Source organism: Acanthaster planci, linkage group LG01, assembly GCF_054643075.1.
Source record: "Acanthaster planci isolate LZ-2023a linkage group LG01, COTS_SCS, whole genome shotgun sequence".
NCBI classification, from domain to species: Eukaryota; Metazoa; Echinodermata; class Asteroidea; order Valvatida; family Acanthasteridae; genus Acanthaster; species Acanthaster planci.
Genome location: NC_141777.1, coordinates 26,258,440 through 26,285,408, shown reverse-complemented (window position 1 = coordinate 26,285,408; position 26,969 = coordinate 26,258,440). Strand labels below are relative to the sequence as shown.

The 26,969-nt window shown below is 41.5% G+C and overlaps 2 protein-coding genes across 2 annotated transcripts in view; one reads left to right on the top strand and one right to left on the bottom strand.

The window, feature by feature from the left end:
* Nucleotides 1-10,147, top strand: part of crim1 (cysteine rich transmembrane BMP regulator 1) — a 65,514-nt gene extending 55,367 nt beyond the window's left edge. The window contains exons 7-17 of the mRNA XM_022227454.2: nt 524-841; nt 1,404-1,520; nt 2,215-2,343; nt 2,788-3,069; nt 3,646-3,855; nt 4,296-4,514; nt 5,093-5,317; nt 5,561-5,749; nt 5,878-5,925; nt 6,333-6,410; nt 6,706-10,147. Coding sequence (XP_022083146.2) covers nt 524-841; nt 1,404-1,520; nt 2,215-2,343; nt 2,788-3,069; nt 3,646-3,855; nt 4,296-4,514; nt 5,093-5,317; nt 5,561-5,749; nt 5,878-5,925; nt 6,333-6,410; nt 6,706-7,124 — 2,234 coding nt within the window. The 3' untranslated portion in view covers nt 7,125-10,147. The remainder of the gene's footprint in view (nt 1-523; nt 842-1,403; nt 1,521-2,214; nt 2,344-2,787; nt 3,070-3,645; nt 3,856-4,295; nt 4,515-5,092; nt 5,318-5,560; nt 5,750-5,877; nt 5,926-6,332; nt 6,411-6,705) is intronic.
* Nucleotides 10,148-12,544: 2,397 nt separating this feature from the next.
* actr2 (actin related protein 2) lies at nt 12,545-26,958 on the bottom strand. Its single transcript, XM_022227427.2, has 9 exons — nt 26,800-26,958; nt 25,458-25,568; nt 20,832-21,047; nt 20,601-20,673; nt 19,123-19,259; nt 18,890-18,975; nt 18,111-18,174; nt 17,317-17,595; nt 12,545-16,433 (listed from the first exon to the last, which is right to left on the bottom strand). The coding sequence occupies exons 1-9, from the start codon at nt 26,845-26,847 to the stop codon at nt 16,263-16,265; spliced, it is 1,185 nt and encodes a 394-aa protein (XP_022083119.1). The 5' UTR covers nt 26,848-26,958; the 3' UTR covers nt 12,545-16,262.
* Nucleotides 26,959-26,969: the final 11 nt, after the last annotated feature.

The window sequence follows — 26,969 nt, the reverse complement described above, 5'->3', positions numbered from 1 at the left end:
TGGTTACCATGATTTTGTCATCAGAAAAATGATGACACAACTTTTTCAGTGGCTCCTTTCTTGTTCTAAAAGTAAACAAACTCTCTTTGAACAGTTTTGTTGTGCGAATGTTTTGGTCTTTCTTGAGATCTCACCCTTTCGGCAGGTTTGAAAATGTGCTTGAATTTGGTATGAATTAATGTCTGTAACTATAACATCCAGCATTGAAATGAATCCAGCAAGCCAGCTCAGAAGAATCTAAATTGTGCTTATTGTATTACTAATCAGGCCTTACCCTTTCCAAGTATTACCAAGACACATTCAAAGCAAGTTTTAGGCTTTGTCTGAAATGGGCTTCCAGAGCATTGACTGTTATTGTCCGTCCATGTATTAGCTACCAAAGACCTAGATCTTGGCACAAGATTCAGACGTGGCTTTTGTCATTTCGTATGAAATACAGTGGCATATGACAGGTGTTCTGTAAATTTGAAGCTTGTTTGAATAATGGTGTAATTCCATTGATCTCTCCCTGTTTCCACTGCAGTGGAGATCATGGAGAACTGTATTCATGAGGACATGCTTTTCCTGGAAGGCGCCACGTGGACCGTGGGCAACTGCAAGACGTGCATATGCCAGAATGGCACAGCGTACTGTGAGATCACGCAGGCCTGTTATGCCGAGGAGAGCCTGCTGGTGTGTTACACAGAGACTGGGCTGCGTACACCTGGGGAGCATTGGGCTCAGGACGACTGCACGTCCTGCCAGTGCCACAGTGGTGAGGTGCGGTGCCAGGTGGCGAGCTGCATCACCAACTGCCTGAATGCCCGCAAGGTGCCTGGGATATGCTGTCCTGTGTGCGATGGTAAGGGTCGCAGGGTCATGACATGAGCCCTTTGGCGTCTTAACTTTCTACAAGCCTCTGAAAGCCAGTGTAAGATTCTTAAAAGTGGCTTGTGTTGTGGCTCAGTATCACAAAGGGTTGAGTAACGGTGGAATCTTCATAGTCTGCTCAGATGTGCTGCAGACAAGGGGTTGTATCTTCCCCACATCTTGTTCAGGTGACCGGACCTTAAGCAGTGACATAACTAATTAGCCCTACCTCTCTAGGATAAGTCAAAAATCAAATTGAAATTGGAGGATTTAGTCCTGTTAGAGTTGGGGCTAAGATAACAGTATCGGGTTGGGGGTAGGGGAAGGGAGCGGAGGAGGGAATAGGGATGGGTAATGAACCCAACGTTAGCCTAACTGAAATCTACATGTTAGAATAGAAGATGCTGAAATGGCTCTTAACTGAACAGTGTATAAAGACTGCTTTATGCATGGAGCATGTAAGAATCATGGCTGAAAGTGTACATTTCTAACCTTGGAATGATCAGGAGAAAAAGAGATTAAAAATTAACCTAAATTCACATGCCTGGTTGCAGAGCCAACGTTTGTCACTATAGTGCCGGTGGAATGCCCGAAGATGAGCTGTGCTCTGCAGTGTCGTCATGGGTACAAACACGATAGCAGTGGGTGCATGACTTGCGAATGTGTCATGGGTGAGTGTTACCCTAAGAAATAGTTGTACAATATATCATTGACCATGAACACTGACTAATGCTCTGATGGGACACGTGCTAGTTGACAGTGGTTCAACTGAGTCAAGTTGACTGTTCAAAGCCAGCCGACCAAGACTGATTGAATCACTGGTTATCGGCATCCGCAGGTATCACAGTGTGCTGCAGGGAGCTGGGATGATCAATTGCTTTGGTGGCAGTGAAGTGTGTCACTGGAGAAATTTGTACTAAAATAGGATCCTTTAGAAAAAGTATGCGTATGGATTCATGGGTGCCTTTGGAAAAGTAGATTGTGAAGTTACCATTTGACACTGAGATTTCATTGAACATGTTTTAAGAAATATGTATTTCACATCAAACTTATCACATCTACATAAGTAGATCTCTTGAAATAACCGCATGACAAGGTGAAAGGACTACCAATTTTTTTCCAAGCCGCATTTGTAGTCTGTTCCAGCGCCATTTCTAGTGGTTTCTATTTACACGTACATTTAGTTGTGATGTATTTCACAAATCAACCACTAGTTTACCAGTCGTTCTCAATACTCAGACATGTTGAGTGTTGTCTCGGTGACTCTGTAACCACCATTCCGACACAGTACTTGGACATGTACGTGTATGAAGGTGTAAGTGATTTTTTCTCAAACTGTTGACGCCGTGCTTCCCTTTCCCACAGGAACTCCTGGTGTTCTGACAACCGTGACGCCACCCACCATCGTCTGTCCAGCTCTAGACTGTAGCCTGGTGTGTCCTCTAGGCCTCCAGATGGACAAGGACGGCTGCAGGAGGTGTGAATGTAACACAGGTATGGGCAGCCTGTATTTCTGCATTTGAAAGATTGATGCCACCGTAAACTGCCTCAAATTAATCTTTGAAACCAAGGTCTTGTTGATTAGAAAAGTGTCTTGAAGCTTACAGTTTTATTTGTTTTCAGTTTTAGCAGCAGAGAGAAGTTGCTTCCAAAAAATGGCACATTTCCATGCCTAAACCAGTCATTCTATTAGAATTATGAGCCAAGGGTTTTATTCTCATATTTTGGAATAGCATTGTTGCTATGATGACAGACCCTGGAAACAAGAAAATTCGGTGGTCTAGTTGGATCCAGTTAGTTTCTGAAGCTGTGAATCATCAGCTCATTTCAAAGCATTTTACCAAAAAATAAAGGCCGGAGAAAGCACTGAACCCATGCCAGTGTGTCTTGCAGTAGATCCAACTAATGTCTCGGTTTCTTCCTTCTCTCCACCTTCAGAAACTTGCCCAGACCTAATCGCTACCTGCCCCAAGCTCTGCCCACTGGGCTACCGGACAGACGAGCGAGGCTGCCGCCTCTGCAAGTGCCTGCGCAAGCCGGCCTGCCCCGAGGCCGAGGCCCAGCCCTGTGACAAGACCTGCCTGTATGGTCACCAGACGGGTCGCAACGGCTGCCCACGCTGCAAGTGCCTGAACTGCCCCATGCTGGTGGATTGCACCAAGCAGTGCACCCATGGGCTAGAGAGGGACGACCGAGGCTGTGAGATCTGTAAATGTAAAAGTAAGAGAAAATTTCCATCTCTAGCATTGTGTTTATTCCCCAACTCCCCCTAGAATTGATTGCTCCTCAAAAAAAAACACATCACCATTTTCAGATCAGCTAACTTACAATTGTAATTTGAAGTTTAAAAAAGTGCCACACTGACAAGTTGCTTTCAGGCACATTAGTTACTTGAATTGTATACGTCTCTGAATGAATTCCCTTGTGAGATGTGGGCCCTTGCAAGGTCAGGTTGAAAAGGAGGCTGCACTTGCAAGCTTTGCATATTTGAATGCACTGTTGGCAAGTAGTGTAGCAACCTGCACAGTAATAATGCTTAAGAATCTTCACTTGAATGTGTAGCTTCACTTTTATGCCAGTATGGTGATTTTATGCAGAAAGCAAAAAGTACTAAAGAGATACTTTGTACAGAAAAGTCATCTGGATGGTGAATTTTATAGATATTGAGCCACTGACAATGAATGCGAGACTGTGTATTTTTTAAAGATGGCTGCCTGTCAGTGTTACTCCAGCCCATTAGCTCTTAGTGCTTCAACAACTTGACAAATTTTCTCTTGACTCATGCTCATCTCTTAGGCAACCCACTGCCCACGCTGCGCCCTGTCACCCTGGGCTCCTGCCTGACGCTGGACGGCCGTATCCACGACGACAGCGAGATCTGGCATGACGGCTGCCGGGAGTGCTTCTGCCACAATGGCAAGGAGATGTGCTCGCTGATTGCCTGCCCTGTGCCCGAGTGTAGCCAGCCCACCATCAGGCTGGGCGACTGCTGTCCAACCTGTCCAGGTAAAAAGATAAGGGTCACATGGACGAATGTCTGCCTCGTTGGGTTGGGAGGTCAGACAAGCCGAACAAACTGTTAAAAAAGTTTAGAAACATGTTGGCTGGGATTTCTTTGGTCCTTTGGAATTTCTCGGACATCCCAGATGCTCATAATTTTAAGAATGAAAACCTTAAATATTTTTGCTTTAAAAGCTTACAGGTACTTGAGCATTCAGATCTCCCAGTTGTCAATCAAAAGTAGCGAAGTCTTAAACTCGCAGATTGCATGGGATTCTTTACAATCAAATACACAAGATGTGTAATGCTCGGTTTGATGTCCACCGTTTTATTTTAAATGTACATTTTTGTTTTCTTCAGACTTAGCTTTGGGTGCCCTTGATATTGGAGTTAGTCTCCCTAGTTCTGGTCAATTTAGTTTTAAGTGTGGTTTTATTATTTGGCAGACTTACCAGACAGTGGCACCCTTGAGCCTGTGGTCAGCCACAGTGTTTGTCAGTCACTCCGGGGAGAGTATTACATCGAAGGGGAGACCTGGAATGCCGACTCTTGCACAGTGTGTGTCTGTCATGACAGTAGGGTTCTTTGCTCCACCATGGCTTGCCCTCCGCTGCCTTGCAACCAGCCTGTCATGGGAGAGGGTGGATGCTGCCCCGTATGCCCAGGTACATGGAGGTGGAGTATTGGCAGTGATGGGTTCATGTGGGTTGGTATTGAATGAGATGGGTTGGAGTAGTATTGGGTTTGTAGAGATTGGGTGGGGAGGACTGGGTTGGATCAGTATGGGTTTGGGCTAGACAGGGGAAGGGTCAACAAGAGATGGGTTCGTTTGAAGTTGGATGAGTCATGTTGGGATTGGTTTGAAGCAGGGGGTTGGTATGAATTGAGGTAAGTTGATTTGGGTTTGATTTGATGGGTAAAGGAGAATAGGTTTGGTTAGGTTGGACTAGACTTGACTGAATTTGGGTGGATTGTGGGCTTAGATGATATTGGTTTGGTTGTTGGTTTTGAGTTTTTCCCATGTACAGTCGAATGTGCATCTTGTTAGTATTGGCTTGAACTTGGTATCAGTTTTGAGGACCGAAGTTAAAGACAGCTTGTTCACCACACTGCTTCGTTGAGCCTCTTCTTGAAGGCATTGTGCCCTCATCACGGTGGCAATGTCCACCAATATTTTCTTCCATCTGAAAACAAAGTACCAGGTCTTAAATCGAGGGAAAATAAAATTGTCTTTAATTTGCAGACAACACCCTGAACGGGTCTGCCACGCCGGACGACATCCGGCCACCCAGCAGCTGTCAGATGGTCAGCGGTGTCTTCTTCGAGTCGGGAGCCTCCTGGAAGGAAGACGACTGTACCAGTTGCACTTGCCGAGACGGCGAGGTCACTTGCTACTCACAGGTCTGCACACCGGTGGACTGCAGGGTACCAGTGCTGAAGAAGGGCCAGTGTTGCCCTGTTTGCATAGGTAGGTTTTTGTTTTAGGAAATTGTTCCTAAATATGCTGAACTTGGGCGTGAACTTCTAAACTGCTGCTCTTGAGTGGCTTCCAAATGTGACTATGCTGCTGTCAGCCACAGCCCTAACTTTTGGACACAGCCAGAGCATCATTTCATAATTAATTAACACTAGAAGCCTCTATTTACAAAGACGTGGAGGTTTTAGGGAAGGCATCGTGTAAAATAGCTATTCCTACCTTTTATGATGGCAGGGCCTACGCCGGTCTCGCACTGTGAGTTTGACGGGGTGACGTACGTCGACGGGGAGACTTGGAACCTGGACCTGTGCATCCACTGCATGTGCAAGGAAGGCAAGACGGGCTGCGTTGTGCCTGACTGTCCCGACACCAGCTGTAGCAACTCGGTCATCATGCCCGGTGAATGCTGCCCACGATGTCCCAGTAAGAGAAGCTTTTCAGTCATGCAATTTTTGCCTCAGTGATTCACTCAGTGACGACGCATGATTCTACTTGTTTGTAAGTATTTCTGGTGCAGTTTAACCGATCAATTTCCTCCCTTCCTCTTCCAGACAACACACCAAGAAACACAGACGAGCCAGTCGTTGATCTCAATAATGGTAAGAAAGCATAGGTGCGCCCCTGTCAAATATATCTACAGTTGCAAGAACTTTGAAGAAATAACAAGCAGGCATAAAGCCACATAAGTGGCCCATCAAAGCCAGTAATGTGTGTATTGCCTCGATTGTTGCTTCACATGGGAATCAGCTTGGGAGTCGTTGAACTGATCAGCATTTACACATTGAACAGATTTTGTATGCAAACCAGTAGGGAGGTGTTGCCGGTTGCTAGAGACACCAACACAAATTTGGTCCATTTCCGTTGCGGACCTTTATCCAAGCACACACATTGGCTCGTTGAAAAGAACCTAAACAGAAGCACACTCCAGACAAGAAGTTTCCGCCTATACACATTGGAACTTTGCTAGACTTCATTTCTGTACCTTGTTTGCCCATTTCCTTTGCAGAAGTGGCACCTGTTAATGATATTGATACACAACTCACCCCAGTTATGCCCAACCACGTGCCAAACATGAATGCAATAGGTGAGTACAGCAAATCATTTTCAAGTCGCGTTTACTGCCTAAGAAACTCCATACGTAGGTTATGAATAAGTAGCTTTTGTCGGCCAGTTTGGTATTTGTAGCAAGAAAGAAGGTATAGTCAATTCTTAGATTGTAACATAACTGTAGGTCTCTGGTGTATTGTCCTTCCTGTCCACTCTATCAAAATAAGAAATGTCCCATGCTTTGTTCTTTCTGTTCATCATAGCGTTGTTTGAAATGTTCTATCCAGCTACCACAGAAAACTTGGAGGATTTTAAAAATCTTTTTCTTCCAGATTCCTCTTCCAAAACAACTCTTGAGAATAACGAGTCGTCCTCATCCTCTACATCCAAGCCATTCCCCGTCCTGCCAGTCATTTTCTCCACCTTAGCCGTACTCCTTGCCATCTGCATTGTCCTGATCATGCTGCTCTATGTCACGCGCTGGCGGCACCGTCTTCTCTACCAGGTCACCAAGAAGGGGGCCCCACCCCCCAAGGTCATCCCCTCCTCGCCCCCCGTGGTGACGGCGGTCAAGACGTCGAACGCCGACGTCAAGAACAGCAACCGGGACTCGGTGCGGGACTCAGGGCGGGACTCCATCCGAGACTCGGCCATCTTCAAGGACAATATGGCCGCCAAGAGCAACCTGGAGGCGGGCATTGACGTCAAGCGGTTAAGCGATTACGCCGGTGGGAGACCGGTGCCTGTCTGATGGGAAAAAAAAAACCAGGGATGGACTTTATGAAGAGTATTTTTGTAGTTTAAGAAGTGTAATAAAGTGTAAGTGCCACATTTTTGTTTTGTGGGGGGGGAAGGGAGTTTATTCCTCTCACTCGGTTTATCCCATCTATTCCTCTCACTCGGTTTATCCCATCTCCCTGTTGTTTTGGGGTAAAGAAATTTTGCAGTCTTCCCAGCTACCGTGTAGCTCCTGAAACAGTGTGGAAAGCTTAACCCCTTCACAGTGGGATTATTTTGACCGTGACTGCTGGGCTGTGGTATGCCCTGAATGGAGGGCTTTGTCCAGCAGCAGGCCCCATTGAACCAGCAGCTGCATGGTGAATAGATGGTATCCGTAGCGAAGGGGTTAAAGCCCACATCATAGTGATCGGTTTTTGGGGCGGGGTCCTTATAGGGAGCGAAGTGGATAGAAGCAGCATACATATGTCACCTTTACTGTTTGAGATCACTAATTGTAAGTCTTGTAATTTCATTTACAAGGTTTTCAGCATAAAACCATAGTGGTTCTGATTTTGGGAAGTTCATGTCGTCTACTTTAAGATGTAGTTATTGTTGTCATCTTTTTATCCTTTTCTACAGTCTCACATTGAGTAACCTCAAGTTTGCAGAGCACAGCGTAATCCTGTGTGATTTTAATATTCTAAGAAACAAATTTGAAGCATCAGTTTTTGAAAATAGATAAACAGGGTTTGTTGAAGTTTTTAAGAACCAAAGTTACCCCGAAGTGAAATGTGAAGGTGGGCTGCTGGTTTTAAACATAACCAGCAACTCATCAAAGCTAGGTAAACCATCTATTATCAGGACGATAATGAAGACTTTCCCCAAACTTGTACACAGTCATGTTAGGAAGTTTTTTAACCAATATTGGCTGTACCATCTCGGTTGGATTTGAAGACAAACAGGCCAGTTACATATTAAGTTTTGGAGAACAAAAGACAGAACAGTCATTAAGCCCTTTTTAAAAAGAATATGGGTCAAGTTTTGTTAATTCAATGCCATAAACCTGTTTCCAATGGAAAAAATATGCATTAAAAAATATGTATATCAACCACAGTTGTGGTGGGTTTATATTTGTTCCACTGATCTATAGCTCGTGATAAAACCAGTGTATTCAGACGCTCTGTGTCTTCAAACCAACTTATTCCATATACTGTAAATAGAAATCTGTAAATATCTGAATACTCCATAGTGTCAAGTACGGTGAGTTTTTTTTACTTCAAAGCGGCAAATCAATATTTATAGAACTTACTTGAATTGGACAAGAACAGCATTTTTTTGTTTTGTTTCTATTTTTAGTTTTAAAAAATGTGTATATGTAAATGTTACTATGTTTTGCTATTACATGGTAACCCTTCTATTGAAAGAGAACTTCAGTATTCCCAACTGGGAATGATGTCTGTGCGGAGGCTGTGATCGTTTATCTGAAGAGGAAACAGAATCAAAGGAAGAATATGTACCGGTAATTGATTACGATAGACCAATATTACAGAATAAGTGTGCCTAGACTTTCTTAGTTTAAAGATGGTAACGATACTCTTTGTATCTCTCAGTCCATTGAAAATTGCATGAAAACAAGCAAAGGATAATAAGGCAGTCTTTCCATTGCCGATTAAGAAGGTTGTGTCAGAATGTTGGTGCTGTGGTCTGTGAGATCGGTTGATCTGAACATACACTACAAAGTTGACAGGTTGGAAATTTCCTGCAAAACTTCCTGAAAATGAGTAGCGATCGGACGAGCATGGGTTAAACATATGGAAAAAGGATTTATATGACCTTGATGTGTAATTTTTCTCTTTAGGATTAATTGCATTAAATAGCTTCAGTTGAACTTGTAAACCGTGCATGGGTATTATATACACTGTATGTATGCCAAGTCCTGACGACCAGATCGGGTGATCAGAGATTCAGTTTATCATATTCCTCTTTTAAAGGCCCTGTTTTCCCCAGGACATTAATGTGATGTAAGTTACCTACATCAATGCTTAATACTGTTGCCCAGCGTTAACACTAACGACTGTATAATTGACAAGTTTAAGCAGGTTGATATTGGATGAAGTATACTTCTACATGTTGTTGAAGGCCCATCAAATTTGCTCAGTACATGCTGATTCTGAAGTGGCCCCTCATTGGACAAATAAGAAGAAAATTGTGCTGTGATTGGCTGATGTTGCAGTGCCTCACGGTCATGAATTTACATACTACGTAAGGCCATGTCTTGATTACGTGGCTATGGCTAGAATCAACACACTCACCTACAGAGGCTCTTAGCCAGTGGCTTCATACGTTTCCCACAGATGCATGGTTTATTTTCAGCCACAGGCCTTGACATTTTTTTGGGCTCACCTGTCATCCTTTTTGCATATCCTTGTAAGGAACGTTAAAGTAAAGAGAGGTATAAAAAGAAGGGGAGGTGAGCAGCATTAATGAATCATTTCTGACATCGGAAAATTGTACAGCTCTTATAAAAGCCTTGTTTATTTTGTGTTTCAGATCTGTGTATTAGGAAACTCAAAGAAAAAAACTCATGCTTGCAACGTGTATTTCTCCGAAGACAGTTCTTTTGTACAGCTTAATTATAATTTTTCTGTGTGTGCTTGCTTAGTGTATCCGTTTGTCAAACAGGGTCAACAATATTAGGAGAGCAAAGAAAAATGTTGTCTCCTTGAAATTTTAAGAAAAAGAAAAAAAGAAATCAACTCATGTACTGGAATTGTTCCCTCATGTATTTTTTGTTAGAAGAGAAACGATTCAGTTGAAATTTTGATACAAGATTTAAATGTATATATGTATGAAGCTAGCATCTTACTGTTTGCGGGAAGAATTTCTTTTCTAGGTCAGAACTTTGTGTTTTGTGTTTTTGTGACAGCCAAATGAAATGAATTTGTACAATGTATGTATGTAATTCGAAATGCAATAATGCTTTGCATAGGTGTAATAGTTGTATCCCCAAATATGGATGAGTAAATAAAATTTACTGAGCTTTTGAAAACTGGACAGAGATCTCCACTCTAGAACAGATTGTGATTGGTGCTAATCTTGTATTAGAATGTCACAAGTTTGTTTGGGCTTGTACACAAAATTGAGGCAAGTTTGCTTTCTGTTTCGGAATTGCTATGAAAAACAAAACTACAGCTGTAAAATAAAATTCTCTATCTTTGCTAAACATCCATCCATCCTTGCTTGTAAAGGCTCTCTTTAAGTTTGTAGAGGCAGAATGTTGAATAGTTCTTGAAGACCTGACTCAGAAAATTTGGGAACTTTCGAAAAAATGGTTTTTGTAAGATACTTTGAAATTGCAAGATTTTTCCTGAAACAGTTTTTCTTTCAAATATTGTTGGGGGGGTCAAACTCTAGTGCGACATTTTTTTCTCTCGTGTGTATCAAGCCGCAGCCAAATAAATGTGGACATGGCTTGGCTTTAGAGAATGGGCAAGTATGTGGAATTCACAGTGGATGCAGGCCGTAAATGCCATTCACTTGCATTGGTTTCCTCAACGTTTATGAGAATCAGATTTCCCATCTTGCAGTGTAGGCCTTTTGAGCTGTCTCGCAACCAAGGTTTCTTTGATCCAGTTTTCACAAATTGGCCTAAAGAAATAAACTGATTTCAAGTTGACATCCAGATCCAATGCCAGTGAAACCTTTTGAATCTTCACTGGCACTTGACTATTTCCCACTTTGTTCAATGCTTCTAATGCAAAAGTACCTACCTATGATTCCTTCAGATGGTGCATTAAGTTTAGCGTCCAAAAATCTTTTTAGGCAAACTTCATCTGTGTGTGATGAACATGGGAAAAACCTGATACAAGTGGTTTGACCCACTTTTGTGAAAATGAAAAGAAGAAATGAGCCTATTGAGCAAAGGTTACAGCCGTTTGCAGCAAGCAACCACGAGTGGTTATCACTTGTAACTCTTTCCGAGTCAACACACAAATTACACATTAGCCACTGTTTGAATATGGGTCACAGTCCAATGACCCTTTCACAGTTCATGGCTGAAACGGGTTAATGTCCTCACAGACGCCAGTCTGCAGCAAGATGATAACATCCACGCCTGAATAACAGCTTTGTTTTCTGGCTTAAAAGTCACCTTTATAAAGCTGCCAGGTTTTTTATTTATTTTTTGATGATGACTATGACACAGTTGTGTCTGATCTGTTGACTTTTCTTTTTCATCCGTTTTAGTGGGGTGATGAATATAAATCCATACAAAATTACAAAGCTTGGGGTACAACTTATTTCCAATGAACTGTTACATTCTCTGTACATCCTCCTGAGGGCATCACCACACATGCACATCTTGCACATGCCGTCTGTCCATCTTTCATAGCATGAAGGTATAGATGGGTACCGGGAATGTTTCATCTTCCATCCGACACAAACCACTGCAAAGGGGGCCAGTAAGGTCACTTAACCCTCACAGTCCTCTGTCCTTCACCTTTCCGAGGACTGTTAGCATTAAGCATGTCGCCACAGAGACAAGCTTCCGAAACTTCTAAGTATCAGTCAGTATGTTGCGGGTTGCATGCAGGTCGCGTACAGATTGCAACCGGTGTTAAACAAGAAAGTACCCTCATGTGTTCTTAAAGTCAAGTTTTATTTTCAGCCCCGAAGAGATAGAAATTTTTTAATCATCCGTCCCCTCCTTTTGAGATTGGCTCCACAGTAGTGCACTCTAGCCCACACTGCTGATTCACATTTGAAACAGGTTTTGGATGTTTACGTAAAGGACTAATTTTGAACCATTAGGAAAAACACTGCTTATGTGACTTGTCCAATATCATGTTATTCAGACCATTCTTCAAAATGACAGCATTGAAGATTTTGGCAAACTCACTCTGGGCTATTATAAAAATGACTCCTCCACAAAGCTGGCATCATAACCCACATGCACCTGTACACGTACATCCCATAAACTCAAGTATCTGCTGAAGTTACCTCTTATAACACTGTCAATGGTGCCAAATCTCTCACAGCAACTCCAGTGGGACCCAGATCTTGATAACGCATACTTAATAGGAAAAGGCCATTTCTGTGGCCCCATAAATTTTCAGTTAGGTGGCGTGACTGCAGTGGTCTCTTTTTCTGTTATGCATTTTCCCACCAGTTATAAGGGAAAACTGGTTTGGAAAGGAAAAGGCTGGAAAAAATTGACAAAGCCCTGCAACACTTGAGAAAATACAGGGGCAAAGATTCAAATATACTTTTCTCTCTTATGGGGAAACATTTCATAATGAAGACTAGCTTTTGGGTATACATGTACATGCATTTGAGTTTATTGTACGGCGATTTTTGTCCTGCTTTTTTACAGAAAGAGTGCAAAGGCTAATAGGGCACACATCAACATTCATCAGACACGACAAAATACCACAACTGCAAACACGGTGAAACTTCTTTTCGTAGTAAGTTCTTTTGTTAATATGGTGCATTGTAATATGAACCAAGATTACTCACTTTTCCGTGTATAAAAATGAACTTGTGACAATTGATAATTTTTGTATAGGGGCATGGATACAATAGGGAGAAAAAAATTCTTAAAGACAATAAAATTCCTACAGAAAATGGAGAGCAACCCTAGAGACCTCAGCCCCTGTCCCAGACTGGTGAGTTTTTCTGTGGTTATGGATGTTTATTGTTACAAGTCAATACAAAATCTCTAGCCACAGCTCCAAAGCAGCCAATTCAGAGGCGACCCTCCCACTGGGACTTGTGTTATATTACATGCTGCTTGAGGAAAGACTAGCACAGATGCCCATTCAGGAATGGTCAAACACCGAGACAGGTGGCACTACATGCTCATGCATCTTCCCCAGACACTAATTAGTCACTGTGGTGCCTTAAACTGGCCATGCCTTCAATCCTAATTCCATTTATATATGCTGTATATAATCCTACAGCATCTCATGGCTTCTAGATCATAAGATTACAAAACAGCAATAATGTATACTGAAGCTAGCCTGCCCATGCATTTTACCAACAGGATGGCACCATGCTTAAATACCGGGATTTTAGAACAGCAACTGATACAGGAACAAGCTGCAATGTAAGTTGCGCTTTGTGCCTCAAACAGGGACATCCCCTGAAAGACACAGGGAAAAAAAATATATCACCACTTCATCATGTTCAGGAATGTGGATTTCAGCAGTTAACTAATTATTTGTGTATCCTTTCATACAACCCCATTCAGTAATCACTCTTCTTAAATATTTCTGGGCCAGACTGACTTCAAAATGGGTGCACATCTTCCCCTCTGTAGTTCCACTGTAGACTAGCATCTACTACATTCTACATATGATGCCAAATTTGTTAATACATGTTTCATGTTTGTATTAGCATTCAATAAATTTGTACAAAATGCCTAAATTCATTAGTAAAGAAATATAAACACGTTTGCTTTGAACTTTTCTATTAAATAAACTGGGCATGTTTCATTAGTTTTTTTCTCTGTACATGGGCCTCGAGTCAGAGAAGCACTACAATATTTCAAAGCAAATGAAATATAACAAAAAAACCCAATGAAACATGGACTAACAGCTAATAAAAATACGGAAGTTGTTTCATCCTTCCACTAGGTGACAATAAAATGGTCCCTGTACCTTGGTAACAAGAACCGGACTAGCAATCGCTCTCTTTTGCCAACCTTTCAAATACAAACAAAATTCCCTCCCACCCATACATGGTACTTTAGTGTGACAGAGTAACCATCAAAAATGAACAGAAAGTACATGTGTAAGTACCCATTACAACCTTACTGTCTGTACAATACAGTTTGACCAGCAATACAACTTTAGGAAAGACTGCCATTTCGGTAATTGGAGGCATTCTCATCCTCGAGATAATCTTTAGTCAAATGTGAACGAAACTGACAAGACAATGGCATTACAATGGTCATGATGCCACTGACCAATCACAAACATCGTACGTGTGTAGCTCTTTGCCACCTGCCAAACCTACCAGGCACCGTGATTGGATCATTTTCCTGGCCTCCTGAGCATGGGAACAGTCAAGTGTGCAAAATGAACAAGACCAACCCAAAGAGGGCAGCACTGCACAAGTACGCGTAGAATGTGGCAAGCAACCTGTCAAACTGCTCACATAGTTCCCGTTCAAAGTTCACTACAAAGGTGCCAACACTGTGCATTGATCCACACTGTAAAAGTGACAGGTGGCAAGTTGTGAGACTTGTAACATTGTGAAAGTTTAGATTGATTGCCATTGCCGTGTTGCAGGTGACTGTGTCCCAAACAGCCGACTAACCTGGGATGACATTTCATGGAGGTACTTTGCAATTCCCTTAGCAAAGACTGTGACCAAATTACTTGGCTGTGGCTTTCAAATTACACAGAAGTTGATGGTTGTGGCTGCAGCTACCTTTCATTGAGTCAAGTGTAATTTCAAGCTACAGCCAAGTAATTTGGACAGACCCAAGATAGCATTCTGATTAGCAAAGTTGGGTCACCAGCCAAATGTCGCACCATGTACATGTATGTACATTCCCTATGACTGATTCTAACCCAATTTTGGCCAAGGCGTCATTTCCTGTTCTATAACTCCACAAAATGCAGCCCAAGCCTCCTACTGACTCCTTTAAAGGAGGCCCATCCTCAACTTTCTAAGGACGTCTTGATTAACTACTAAACAAGAAAAATTACAAAAAAGATTTTTTTTTCACTTATCCACCTGACACCTATTCAAATACAAGTTTCTCGCCTCATCTATGGTAATTACTGCAATAGTTAGAATTTAATTTTATCAAAATAAAATCATTTTTCTTCTTTAGAAAAAAAGCTGGCTTTTTTAAATATACACGCACAGACTCAGAAATGCACAGGACAGCTTGAAAAAACACGAACACCCTTTCTGTTTTTCTGCAAAGCTAAATGCGTTGCAATTCTACACTGTCTTTTCGAATCACTCTCTGCTGTAGAGGTTGGAATTTAGCACAAAATTTGATGAATTTTGCTCCACAGGTACAAAGCTTAAAACTAGAAAATTTTTAATTCTGAACTGGGAAGGGAAAAATATGCAAAATGAAGATGCTTTGGAAATAATCCATGGACCCCAAACCTTTTGACTATTTTTTTTAATGGATCTGTGAACCTTGCTCCTATTAACCACTTCCTGCCGGGGACTCCGGAATCGGAGACGTATGCTTTATATGCGTGGCAGGGGTCTCCGAACTCGGACAAAGGAAACAGGACCAGGCTGCTGGGCATTTGCAACATTTTTCACTCTCAAAATTGGTGATAATCCAGCCTTGTTTTGAAACCGTATACCAGGGTTTGGGGCATTTATAGCGAGCGGATTATCACCGCGGACAAAAGTGCTCCACCACCGCAGCGATAAGCCACACAGCACTGCTGCACGCTAATCTGGCCCCTATTGAAAAGAGGTCAGCAGTGCACTAAGCCACATTTGTGAACAAAATAAAGTCACATAACACCACACAATCTGGGCTCTTTTTCCAAGGCTGCAGGCCTGGCTGAAATACTCGGGCCTCAATGAAGGTCACCTGTCAACTTAGAGTAGTGCCTAAAGATTACTTCGTGCGGCTATAAACGTCCGTTAAATGAAATGATGAATTTTTGAAGAATTTTGAAAACGGAAAAAATTATAATTATGCCGGCCCAGCATCACCAACATTGAAAAATGCCCCAGCATGAAGTGGTTAATCCAAAAAAGAAAAGAAAAGAAATGTGGGCATCCTTTTGTTGGAATTTCTGCTTTTGCTTTTTACAAAAGCAATAACATTGTTTATCTAGACTGGCATGAAACATGAGTTATCTTTCATATCCATTAATCTCACACAAACTGTGTATACATGTAATCTGTAAATGGCTGTGGCGACCTTAGATGCAGACCTTCCAAACACTCCTGAGACCTGTTGGCTTCTATTGCCAAATGACAGCCCAAAGACTCTCTTTTGGTAAAGCATAAGATAGGTTGGGGTATCTACTGTTTTTTTTTCAACAAGTAACAAGGCATCAGATTCTGACCGGTCTCAAGAAAATGTGAGACCATAATGGAAAAGAAAAAAAATTGAAAATGGTGCCGCAAATTCTTTGGATGAAAGGAAGGGGGGTGGGGCAAAGATATGGGGGGGTTACTTCTATTTAACACTGACACCGAGTTTCTCAAGGCACCTGAGTCCCTTCTCCTGGTATTCCTCTCTCGTGATCCAGAAACTGTCCTTGTCCTTCATAATGTCTGCCAGAACTGCGCCCCCTAGGAACACCATGTGCTTGCGACGCGGGGGGTCCTCAATGCGGATCTTGAATTTCTGTGGCAGAGGACAAGGATAGATGTCATTTTCAAATGACTTACCTGAAATATGAAATTGGAGATATGACTTACAATGCTAACCCAACATTAACCACTTGCCTCCGGGGTTCCCGGTACTGGGTACCTTTTTAAATTCTGAAGGACCAGGGAGGGCACAGAAGTTGAAATAATGCCCTGCCACTCAGAACTTCTTAGAGGACCAAATTTGGCAATCCCCACAACTGAAGTAAGATAACAATGTTCATCATTGTGGCACATTAACAAATTCACCAAGAGAATTGGGAACAGTCCAGTGCCCCGCTTCCCAAGAAACGTGAATCATTGTCATGTTAACCCATTCATCACATAATAAGGGACAGACGATCTTGATTGTCTGTGAAGCATTTCTTGTTATGGTTTTAGAGGTTGCACGACTGCATTTGTGGCTTTAAAATTGTACAAAAGTTTAAATTAAGATTTTTATTTAAGTTTTTGGGTAATTCCAAAAATTAGGGGTCCAAAAGTGTGACATTTTGGTGTCCCTGTTACATTTGACCTTTGTTTTTTGACATGGAAATATCACCGGCTTTGATTTCAAACTATTACTATTTGTTTGGCAGGTAATTTGCATTAATTCACCACTCTTGGAAATTAGAAAATGTGTTCTGAACTTATAAAATCATATGTCAGATGTGACAGGGACACAAAAAAAGGCCCCTAATTTCTGGAATTACCCTTTTAATCTAAGCAACCAATGCTTAGTTTTTGATAATAGTGAAGATTCACTATGCAACTCAGCTTGATAGCTGCCACTGAAGATGGAAATTATCAAATATTGCTAGTGATCACAATCTTAGATGAGAGCATTCAGGATGAGGAAAGGCTGGAAGGTTCCGACTTACACTGAGCTTGGTTGTGTCTCCCTTCAAGATCCTCTCCAAGTACAGCTGCTTGATCTCCCGCTCCAGACGGGAAGGCAGGCCCGGGTACATCGTGGAGCCGCCCGATAGCACAATGTGCTTGTAGAACTCCGGCCGCGTGTCAATGTCCGCTGCCTGGATGGTGTTAAAGAGGAGCTCGGCGATGCCCACCCCTTCCACATTGATCAGGTGGGGCTGGAAGAGAGCCTCAGGGGCACCGAAGCGCTCTCCACCCACCTTGATGACGCGGCCGTCTGGTAACTACGGGGAAGAATACAACAGAGATTCGAGTTCAGAGCAATGGTGGATGGGGGGAGAGAAAGGGGTAAAACACATGGTCCTCTCCCCTAAAGGAGCAATTATCAATTTTTTTTCTAATTACCAAAAAAAGAAAAGAATTAGGTATAAAGTGACTAGATTTACTTTCACCCCTGAGACAGGCTAAAAAAGGTTAGGTAAATAAATGTTTTTTGTTAGCCCTCCAATTTTTGGCCTCCAAAACTTTGTTTCTGGATCTGCCCTTGGTTCAGGGGTTCTATATTTTGGTATGGTACTAATTCTGTCGCTCTGCTGAAAGAAGAATCTAAGTAAAATCTGTGAAATCTGAAACCATCACTGATCCTGTATATACCTGGAGAAAGAAATTTCTTTTCAAAAAAATTAGTGATCCAAATTGTTAACTTTGATTGCTGGCAAAATACTCTCCATACATTCTCTACATATAACCGAAAACTGTACTCAGATTTCAATGTTTGGAAAAAGCTTGAAAGTTTTACCGTGTAGTTTTCTACCAGTACTGTTGTTTCGTTAGCCAACTTCTGCTCCAGTTCAATATCATATCTGAAACCCAAACATGCCAAACAGGAGAAGTCTGATTTATATGTCAAGTCAACACAAGCTCTGCTGGGCAGTTCTGCTGGGTCTCTCTTTAAGGGGGAAGGGGCCACTCAGAACTTCTTAGAGGATTAAAAAAAAATCATTCCTCATGTAATGTAAGGTTGATTGTTGGTCATCCCTGTGGCCTCTTCATGTGGACTCCAAATTTATAGAATGACCCAAATGCTTGTTCCTTTTGTATTTTGGATGCAACAAGGCCTGTATTTTAGGTGCCTAACACACAAGTGAGTGTGTAACTGCTGTTTACCTCATGGGCAAAATCGCACATGAGCACTTTTGGCTTGGAAATCCCATTAAAACCCACACGTCAGATTTTGCAAGATTTGTAACCCCCAACTGATCAAAAGTATTTTGATAACCCTTCTATGAAAACTTTCTACCTGTGCCAGCGGCAAGTAAAAATTTTTTAAAAGGGAGATATTCATTTATATCGATTATAACTGAAATGTTTCAAGTTATCACTTCACAGATTACCCACAAAATTGGGAACTGCTTTCAATCTGCAAAAATGATTATCAATTACCACAGCTGGATTCCAGGACAATATGATTTTCATTTGATGCAAAGAATTGAAGCCATTTGAGCTACATATAATAGGGTGTAACTGCTATGCTCCACGCCCTTAGTTTCCACGAGGAAAATGTCACTGATGACTCACCCTATGTAACAAAGGTTTTCCTTCATGATCCGCACCGTCTCAAAGTCTGCCGAGTGGTTGAAGGCATAGCCCCTGAGGAGCAGCAGCTGTGACAGAGACAGAGACCACATATGATCAGAATAAACTGGGAGCTAAAAACGGCTGTTGGCCTTTGACGCAGACGAGATGGCCCAGCCCTACAACAGATGTCAATTAACCGCAGCGAATACCAGCGCCTGTAATTGTCTGCTCACCTTAATGAGATACTTGGTGATGTCGCGCCCAGCGATGTCTAGACGCCTTGTTAGATGGGGCAACGAGAACCCTTCATAAACAGGACAAATGTGCGTCACTCCGTCACCAGAGTCTACCACAACTCCTGTTAATAATCCTGGTTGACGTACAAAACACAACAAACATTCACAGTTGACATTTACGAAAGGAACTGAGGTTTTCATATTAAAACTCTAATGTGGGAGAGGCAGAAGCTAACTACAGACATAAAGAAACCACATTACACCATTTTACATGACGTACTCAATAATTGCTCAACAGCACAAATAAGATGTTGGGCATGAAACTGCCTTGAAGCAAAGACTAGTCAGTCAAGAGAACTGCTGCTCACTTCTATTCTTATAATATTAACATACAACAATAAAAACATAGCACCAGACTTCAAAGTATTAAACAGGGGTGTGATTTTGGGAAAATGAAAAATCCACGGCCACAGCTTCCCTACAATTTGCGGCATATCTGATTATAGGAGGAGATTCAGGTACTACATGAAAGCCACCACAAGAGCTGTTCTTACTTAGAAGGATACAATTATAACATTTACTGCAACAAAACCCTTGTCCTCATTCACTTCAATTGCAATTATACATGTAAGCTATAATTGGGGACAATCAAAGACCTAGAAATGTAATTTACACACACATGCAGTTATCAGAGATCCATAAAATTCTATCACAATTTTTAAAACTGAAAACTGTCTCATACAGATGAATACTGCATTACTTGTGACATCAGGACATATACATGTAGTTTTTGTGTTGACTACAGTAGTACCCAGGTTTGTCGATTTTCACAAGAAAGTCACGATAATATATGGATTTCCCTTGGTTAATTCTCTGTCCACCTCAGTTTCCAGCCAGGAAAATGTCCAAGAATTCTTTTTTAATCCTTTCTCTACATTTAGGTCTCCTTGTATGACATTTTTGGTGGATGTTGACAACATCAGACCACCACGAGAATGAAACAAAATGCAATGGCAGACGGATGCAAGTTGTACACAGTGCATGCAACGTGTGGCATGCATACACACACAGCGAATGTACATACACACAACGATCATACCGCTGGCCTGGGTCCCTATGTTTTAACAATGATACCCCCTCCGTTCAATGTACTATTACCCATGTATCTGGCGCATTTCCAGGGGGAGTAACAATGCAAAAGCGCATGCTATACACCTGAAGTTGTGCAAGTCTTTCGCCTAGTTTTGCACCAAATATTGTAGTCTTTGCATTACATATTGAAAGCACTGACAACACGGAAATCCAAAAAGTCTCACAGAAATTCCGGACAGTCTCACAGAAATTCCAGAAAAATCCGGAAAAATCACACCCCTGATTAAATAATTACATTGAAAATAAACAAAACTTCCTTTTCGTATCAAACAAACTATCAAATACTTTTAGCATGGATATTTGGAGGGGGATGGGGTGCTCACCTTGGGCATAGAGAGTCAGCACAGCTTGAATTGCTACGTAAAGGCCTGCAAACTGGTAATGCTCAAACATGACCTGAAAGGAAATAACACAAATTGGAGTGATGCTGGATCAACAACTTTGTCTGACGCTGAAAAATGTACAGACGGAGAGACTCCCTATCTCACTTAGCACAAAAGTCGTGTTGGTTAGTGCCACACAAGAGAGTCCAGTTTTGAAAAGTCACACAGTACCTCCACCATCTTTTCCCGGTTTTTGTTGGGGTTCATGGGCGGTTCCGTCAAGAGAATCTTGGAATCTCTGGGATTTACGTTCATCCGCCCCTCGCTGAACGTGTAGTCCCAGATGTGTTTCATCTCGTCCCAGTTCCGCACGATGCCATTTTCCATGGGATATGTCACCTCTAGCATGGAACGCAATTGGCTGGCCTCCTCACCAACCATCAAATCCTATTGGATGGAGACACGAGAAAGAAATTCATGTCTTAAATACATTCATGCATATGCTGGAGGATTACGACCTTGGTTTCCTCCTAAAATAATTCAAACAAACAACTCATGGAAAATACTCACTTGGCTAGAAACAAAGTAGCTTACGTAATTGATGTATCAAAAATAATTTCAGAAGACAAACATGTAAATCAATGGTTTTAAACTGCTCAATCTGGGCGAACAAAATCTGTTGGCTTAAACATATGTTAACCCCACTTCCTTTGAGCTCTGGCTGGAACCCTTCCCTATAGGCCTTTTTCATCCATATGATGTATGGAATGATCGGAAGTGGACTGCCTCAGATCGGTGTTGATAAATGCATGGTACTAATCATGATTCACAACATCCACAATGACAGAATATCTGGTCTTTCATAAACTTCTGAGCATGTAGGGGTAGTCTCCTCGATGCTGTGGTCTACAGCGCAGCCAAGCTTGGTGCAATTTATGTTATCTTGCCGCGCTTGCAGCGTTTCTTTTCATTTGTTTTTGTTACAAACTTCATGTTCAGTGAAGGACATCATGTCTGGAAGCCATTTTTCTCGGGCAGTCCAATATGCGATTAGACTCAATTAGCATGTCTGCTAATGCTAATGGCACAGGAAGACGATGCCTTCGTGTACTTCAACATTTTCTGCTATGCAGGAAACCACAGACATCGTTGTTGTGCTTCTAAGGGGGTACCAAGATATGTTAAATATACAGTTGCTGGGTTCCACCTTCCTAAATCCTACAATACCCTCCAAATCATTGGGAGGATTTTGACAGATATGGCACAGTGAGGCTTCAACAAACCAACAACACACAAACCAACAACTTGTTTGATTGTAAACGCTTGACGACAGCGGCGAGCAACTTCAATCGAAGACCACTAGTTAACTAGCACAGGTACAGTGAAGTTGAAGTGCAAATGACCTTAGTCAATCGTTGTCAGGTCATTAGGCTGAAGAGGAGAAAAGGTGGCTGCATGAAGAGCAAAACAGCAAAAATAAAAGTGAAAATGGTCTATGACTAGTGACATACTGTTTTGCCAGCACTTTTCTAAAACATTGTAACTGGTCCTCTCTGCACTGTGCTGTAAAAATGGTTTATGGCAATCAAAGACGCAACCAACCTCAATAGGCTAGTAGCGAGCAGCTGACTAGGCTAGTCCAACCATCGTCGACTAGCGCGCATTCAATCAGAGTTAGTCGAACTATGGTTAACTATGGTCCTTGATCGAACCTGCCTAGTGTTACCATCACTGGACTTTCTCCATCAGCGCTGACCTTTCATGCTCCTTCAAAATCCAGCCAACTTTTTTTTTGGGGGGAGGGGGGAAGGTTGAAGGATGAGGGAGGTACATGTAGACCCTAGCTCAGTTACTTCATAGCATGTTTGATACTTTTTGAAAATCAATGTACAAAGAGTGAGCCATAGTGGTCCCTCAGGAAGTTAGGGTTAACCTTGAGTAGAAGCTGTGCTTTTCTGCCGTTCATAATTGCATGCCACTTATCTTTGATCACAAGAAGTGGGTTTAAATAGTTCCGTAGTCTCAGTTGAATGTGACTTTTCTTGCAGGCACTAAATAGTTCTGTTCACATCACAAAGAAGATGTTAAAAATGACTACTACATGTATGTTATTTTGTAACATCAAGGAAACATCTGTTATCAAAACAACAAACATGAACACAATAATGGAGTATAGTTCCTTGGGAAACGTTTAAGCTTGACTGCAGTAACAGCAATACCAGGAAGTAAATGTTGAAAATAAATGTGCACCACTGACACTACACGGTCGTGCTTTGTCCGAGTCTGATTTTAACCACTGACTTGCCACACAGTTTAAAACACTTCAAAATTGTCATGTAAGGAAAAATGGCTGCAGGGGTTAACATAACAGGAGTACTGAGACCGATGCAAGTTGTGTACAAGCATATCTGGACTCGACCTTCATAGAATTCTTGATTTCATAACTTGTTTAAGCAGGTTGAATTACAAGCTAAGAATTCAAGATGTGCACAAAGGCGGATGGGGGGGATGCCCTCCTCTTCCAAATTTTGGGTTTTTTTTTTGACAAGTAGAGAAAGGCGATTTTTTTTTTTTCAATTGTCTTCCTTCCAACAGAGTATAAGAAGTCCCGATTGCAGCCTCACCACTTGGAAGAGTGAGGTTACGGAAAAAGTTTAAAAATTTGATAGCCCCACAAAACACGTTTGGCCCCCTAAAAAACCTGGTTTTGGATCCGCCCTTAGATGTGCACAAATTGAGCTTTGAAAAATATTGAATTACATATCTGTTTAGACTTACACCTGCACTGTCTGATTTTCTCTTAATTACTTTTAAGTTAAACATTTTTTTACTGAAAACAGGGTTTTGAAGAAAGAACTCTAGATTTGCTGCAATGGAATGCTAATAAAAGACTAGTCTAAACCTGAAATCACTGCAAGGCAGAACAGGAGCCACAGATAACACAGAATGAATCTCAGTACATGCAAACAAGATCAAGTACAAGGTGTTCAGGCAAACGATGGACATGTGTGCACTAATGATACCACCTCTCGCATGATGGGAATTTTGTCAAGACTGGACAGAATGCACTTGAACTAGATAAAATATTGGGCTTTGGGTAAGGCTGCAGTGGGCAACACATGTCACTGATGAAACGGCGAAATTCCAAACAAAGGCAGAAACCGGTGTAGCTACTACTGACCTTTGAAGTGAAATTTGAGGGTAATAAGTGGGAAAAGGCTTCCTTTTGAATTACTAATAAGGTTGGTAACAATGTGACCAATTTCCACAAGATTTGGTTAAGTTCCAATACTGTCATTTTTTCTATAATTGATGAATTTACCATTCCTTTTAAACACAAACTGAATAGAAGGCAACAGTTCTATGTGTAGAGGATTCTACACTCTTCACGTGGACACTGTGACCTTACCCAAACTCACTGAATGTTTGTCACAAGATGAAAAATGCTTTGTATCAAGTTTTACTAATTGAAAAAATCCAGGGCCCACTATTGAAATGAAGAAGTGGGGGATGAAGTACAAAAACTCAAGGGGGAGGGAGGGGAAATGGAAGCATAGGGTGCGCTTACACGGTTACTCCTGTTAACATGAGTAGGATGCATACTCATTACACTTGAGGAAAGGGGGGTACACAAGGGGGAAACGCCAGCATGAGACATGAATGCAGCCAGATTTGCATCAAGTGCAATGAGGAAAAGTTGGGCAGCAGCGTTCTTATCATCCATGAAACTACAGTACAAAGTTTGATGATTTACAGTGGTTGTGTCCCTGAGCAAGATAGTCTACCACAATCACACGTCTCCACCCAGCTTACAGTGTGCTTAATCTGCAGACTAGAAGTGTTTGCTGTGATTTCCAAACGGGTGTCCACAGTTGGTGTTCACCTTGTTCGCTCACAATATTCTTGTCAGTGCACGGCATACAAGATGGACTGATCAAAAATGTCTGCATACAGTCTAGCTGTAAACAATATAATGGCAGAGTGCCTATACTTAAGCTTAAGGATTGATCCCCAGGTTTGAAATCATGGATCAGTAATAACAGTGGAGCGTACTGCCTGCATTCATGAATCACTCTGCATGGAGGCATCCACAGGGAATAATTCTACATCACTCCATCACAACACAATGGAAACACACCACAGAAAACCAAAACTGGCAATAACTCCTACCTGAAGCTGCAGTTAGATGAGTACGACAGAATGGAAGAAGAATTTGAGAGAAGGGATTAGTTGGCAAGTTTGCATAAGCAGTTTGCACAAATTTACTGATCAGGAAATAAGGTGTGGACAGCATGGGTAAATTGTTTCTGGAAAATACTAGTAAAAGCCTCGTAAAGTTTCAAAGAGTTTATTAACTTCTAAAACACAAATTATTCTCAAATTTGAGTCCTCCCTTTCTGTAACAGCATGCTTAGCCAAGTGTTTGCTAAACTGCAGAAAATGTTCATTATGACTCCTGAGCATTTAGTTTACCGGCCTCTAGTTTTGAGGCATGTTCTGAAACTTGAATTTCGACTTCCAAGAGAAATATACACACGTCTAAAGAATAAAACGGTAAATATCAAATAAATGAGAAAATAAAGTTTTAAAAAGTGAAACTGTAGTCTGGTTTAACGCAGAGACCTACATAAATGGTGCCGCCCATCTAAACAAAAGAAACAAAACCACTTCCGTCAAAGTGTTTCCACTTGACAAGTTTCGCATATCACTGCATTTTGTCACTTCTTTTCACATATACCACATTACTGTAGTTTTTAATAATGCAGGGAAAATATTTCTCTTTGAAAAATGGGAAAGTGATCATGCATTATATTCTTTCATTGGTGGGTAGGCGGCGCCCTCATGGAAATACAATACCTTGATTTCTATGTCTCCAACTTTGGCTGTGGATCGGATGATGGGTCTGCCGACAAGGGAAGGGAAGATATGGGCAGGGAAGTTAGACCCTGCATACCCACATTTCACAAACTATCAGAAAAGGAAAGGAAAGAAAATATCACCATGGTAATGATGAAAATACCTTTATCCCTAAGCCTTCTTTTTTCCCTCTGAGAAGAACCTGAATCTACAGGTACAAAGGCTGAATATTATGTACCAGTAGGGTACGGAAAGGGAGCACCAAACTCAAGTTGTGGAGTAACTGTATGGTCCATGGGTGTCAACTGTCGTTGCTAGCTACATATACAAGGCTGAGTGTCAAGACAACCAAAGTCAATGAACCCCACACAAGCTCTACAGGTAGCTTGTAAACTGATTTCAGAAAGAGTGCCATTATGTACGGACAATATTAATTTACCTGTGAAATGTTTTAACAGCAGTCAGGAAGCAATAAAATGTCCTAAAAGTAAAATTTAACTAAGAATCTTCCCAAGCATTTACTTAAAAAACACTTTCTTGGGGGACAAGTTTCATAGGTTTGTGCACAGGGACATCAATTTCATCATTTCGATCACTGTCCATCATACCTCTTGCACATGCAGTTTACATGGTCCGGTTCAGTTTAATATCTTCAGTGTTGACAAATAAATACATGATGTAGATATACCAGGAAAGCAGTCAAGTTATCAGGTTTAGAACTGCCACGACTGTTAAAGAAAGGTGCATCTTGAACAGTCTGGTTTTGCTAATACTTGAATACTCTCGTTAAAAATTGTCCTTATGTTTAACCCTCCTATACACTACAGAGATGAAATCTCCACCAAGTTGTCCTAAGTATCAGTCAAAATCAGTCAAATGACATACATTATATCTATGTACTCTAGAGGGAGAAGTGGAGGGAATTTTTGGCTGGCTGTGACTGCTACTACAAAAGGAGGGTTAGACCTAATGATTATGAGAGAAATACATGTAGGCCTGTCTGCCTATACTATCCTACATGTTGTTGTTATCCAAAACAAAATGAATCTGAGCAAAATTGACAAGGTGTGCTAAGCTAACATTATTAGTTCATGGATCTCTAATTTAACTTGAAGTTTTTATTAACAAACTAAAATCAATTTTGTTGTCAAAAGGATAATGTAAACAATGTATCATTTCAAAAAAAGGAAATATATGCTAGAAACATTTCAAGAATATGCAGTTACTTCCTGTTAAATTTCCTTGGGATCTTATAACTGTTCATCCTTTTTATAACTCAAAAAGATTCATCTTCAGAATAGTATGGAAGACAAATACATGAACCATGTGGAAGAATACTTACTCCTGTACCATTGTCACAAACTATGACTTTTCTTCCCTGGCTGTCCATGGTGGATGACCGCTGATAGCAGATTTAAGGGACAAATCCAACCAAGCTAGGCTCATACAGCCTCCGCCTATCCTCCCCTTCCGGCTTTCCAATAACAACCTCTTTCCCGTGTTAACTCCACA

Bases quoted from the DNA above. Each gene is read 5' to 3' on its own strand.
- actr2 (XM_022227427.2), bottom strand. From the start codon at position 26,847: ATGGACAGCCAGGGAAGAAAAGTCATAGTTTGTGACAATGGTACAGGA. The intron at 19,260-20,600 runs GTGAGCACCCCA...TACGTCAACCAG, and splicing joins GCTGACTCTCTATGCCCAAG to GATTATTAACAGGAGTTGTG. The intron at 17,596-18,110 runs GTAAAACTTTCA...TCTTCCCCGTAG, and splicing joins TACTGGTAGAAAACTACACG to TTACCAGACGGCCGCGTCAT.